At 37.3% G+C, this 1204-nt stretch overlaps 1 protein-coding gene across 1 annotated transcript in view; it reads left to right on the top strand.

Moving 5' to 3' along the window:
• The first annotated feature begins 245 nt into the window (after window positions 1-245).
• LOC119590548 (NADH dehydrogenase [ubiquinone] iron-sulfur protein 6, mitochondrial-like) overlaps window positions 246-1204 on the top strand; it is a 7400-nt gene continuing 6441 nt past the window's right edge. The window contains exon 1 of the mRNA XM_037939205.1: window positions 246-404. Within this exon, the coding sequence (XP_037795133.1) occupies window positions 258-404 (147 nt within the window). The 5' untranslated portion in view covers window positions 246-257. The remainder of the gene's footprint in view (window positions 405-1204) is intronic.

Here is a 1204-nt window from a genome sequence, read left to right as displayed (position 1 = left end):
ATTACACTCATGGAAATCAATTGACGATTTAATCCTATTTTAATAAATTTTCCAAATAGAACGCTTATAAAAAGATGGAAATATAAAACATTTTGCACATGATCGCATACGCTTTTATCATCAATTTTTAAAATAACAAAAATATATGCATTTTATAGACACACAATAATCGCGATAATTTTACCAACATGAAAAAAACAAAATGATATAACGAAAAACCTTATAAAGGAAAAACGTAATATTTCTCTTGTTTACAAATGGCACCGAATCAGCTGTTCAACATGGCGTCCGCCGGATTGTTTGTCTCCCGCAATTTACGGAATATTGCAAGGCTGCCAGGAAACTGCAGAGCTCTCCAGACTTCCTGTGTTGCAAGGGATGCTTCGCCTACTCATACGGGTCAGGTAAGCGCTCTACTGCCAGTATTTCTTGCAAAAACGTGGTATGATTGGGGTTTGGGAACCGTCTGTGATCGACTGCAATTCGTGAATAATTGGATTTTCTGCCGTGGCTCGTAGCCTTGAGGTTTCCACCGAGTTTTAAAAGTCCAGGTGAACAACGAGGATTGTACCGGAGTTTGTTTTAGGTAATGATTATTTGGGAAGTCCCTGTATGTAGAGGGAGTACAGCCCCTCAGTCACTCGCTGGTTGACTAGGGTCTGAATCTTGCATCATTTGTAAATAGTTGACGTATCGTAGGAGTGAGTTATGAGATCAGCGTGTACTCGATTCTGTAAACTTATAAAGATTAAGTTACAGTGATGTATTTGAATGCTGATTATATGCCCAGTGTGTGAGTTCACTCTGTTTTCTTTTTCCACTTTCATGCAGTTTGTTAGAATGAGAATATTTAATTTCCCTTTAAATAATATTTGATTGGTATCCTATACTTTAACCTTTAAGGGCATACTATATAGATATGCCCTTGTCCATAATCTTGATGTCTTTTGTCCTCCCTAAGATTTGCACAATACGAATTCTAGCAAAATATTATCTACCTCAGGGACTCAACCCCCTCAACCTCCATGATAACTATCCAATACGTGGTAAACATATACCCAACCAAACATGGAATCCCCAGGGTAATGAACCCAAAGCAGATGGGAAATGTTATTACTGCAGTAAGGCTAAACTTAACCTTTCTCTTTAGTATAAATAACAGGGCAATTAGTTTGTGACTTCATATAATATGCTGATTTTAAAC

Source organism: Penaeus monodon, chromosome 27 (assembly GCF_015228065.2).
Source record: "Penaeus monodon isolate SGIC_2016 chromosome 27, NSTDA_Pmon_1, whole genome shotgun sequence".
NCBI classification, from domain to species: Eukaryota; Metazoa; Arthropoda; class Malacostraca; order Decapoda; family Penaeidae; genus Penaeus; species Penaeus monodon.
The sequence above is the reverse complement of the archived record's forward strand: the minus strand, read 5'-3'. Positions and strand labels throughout refer to the sequence as shown.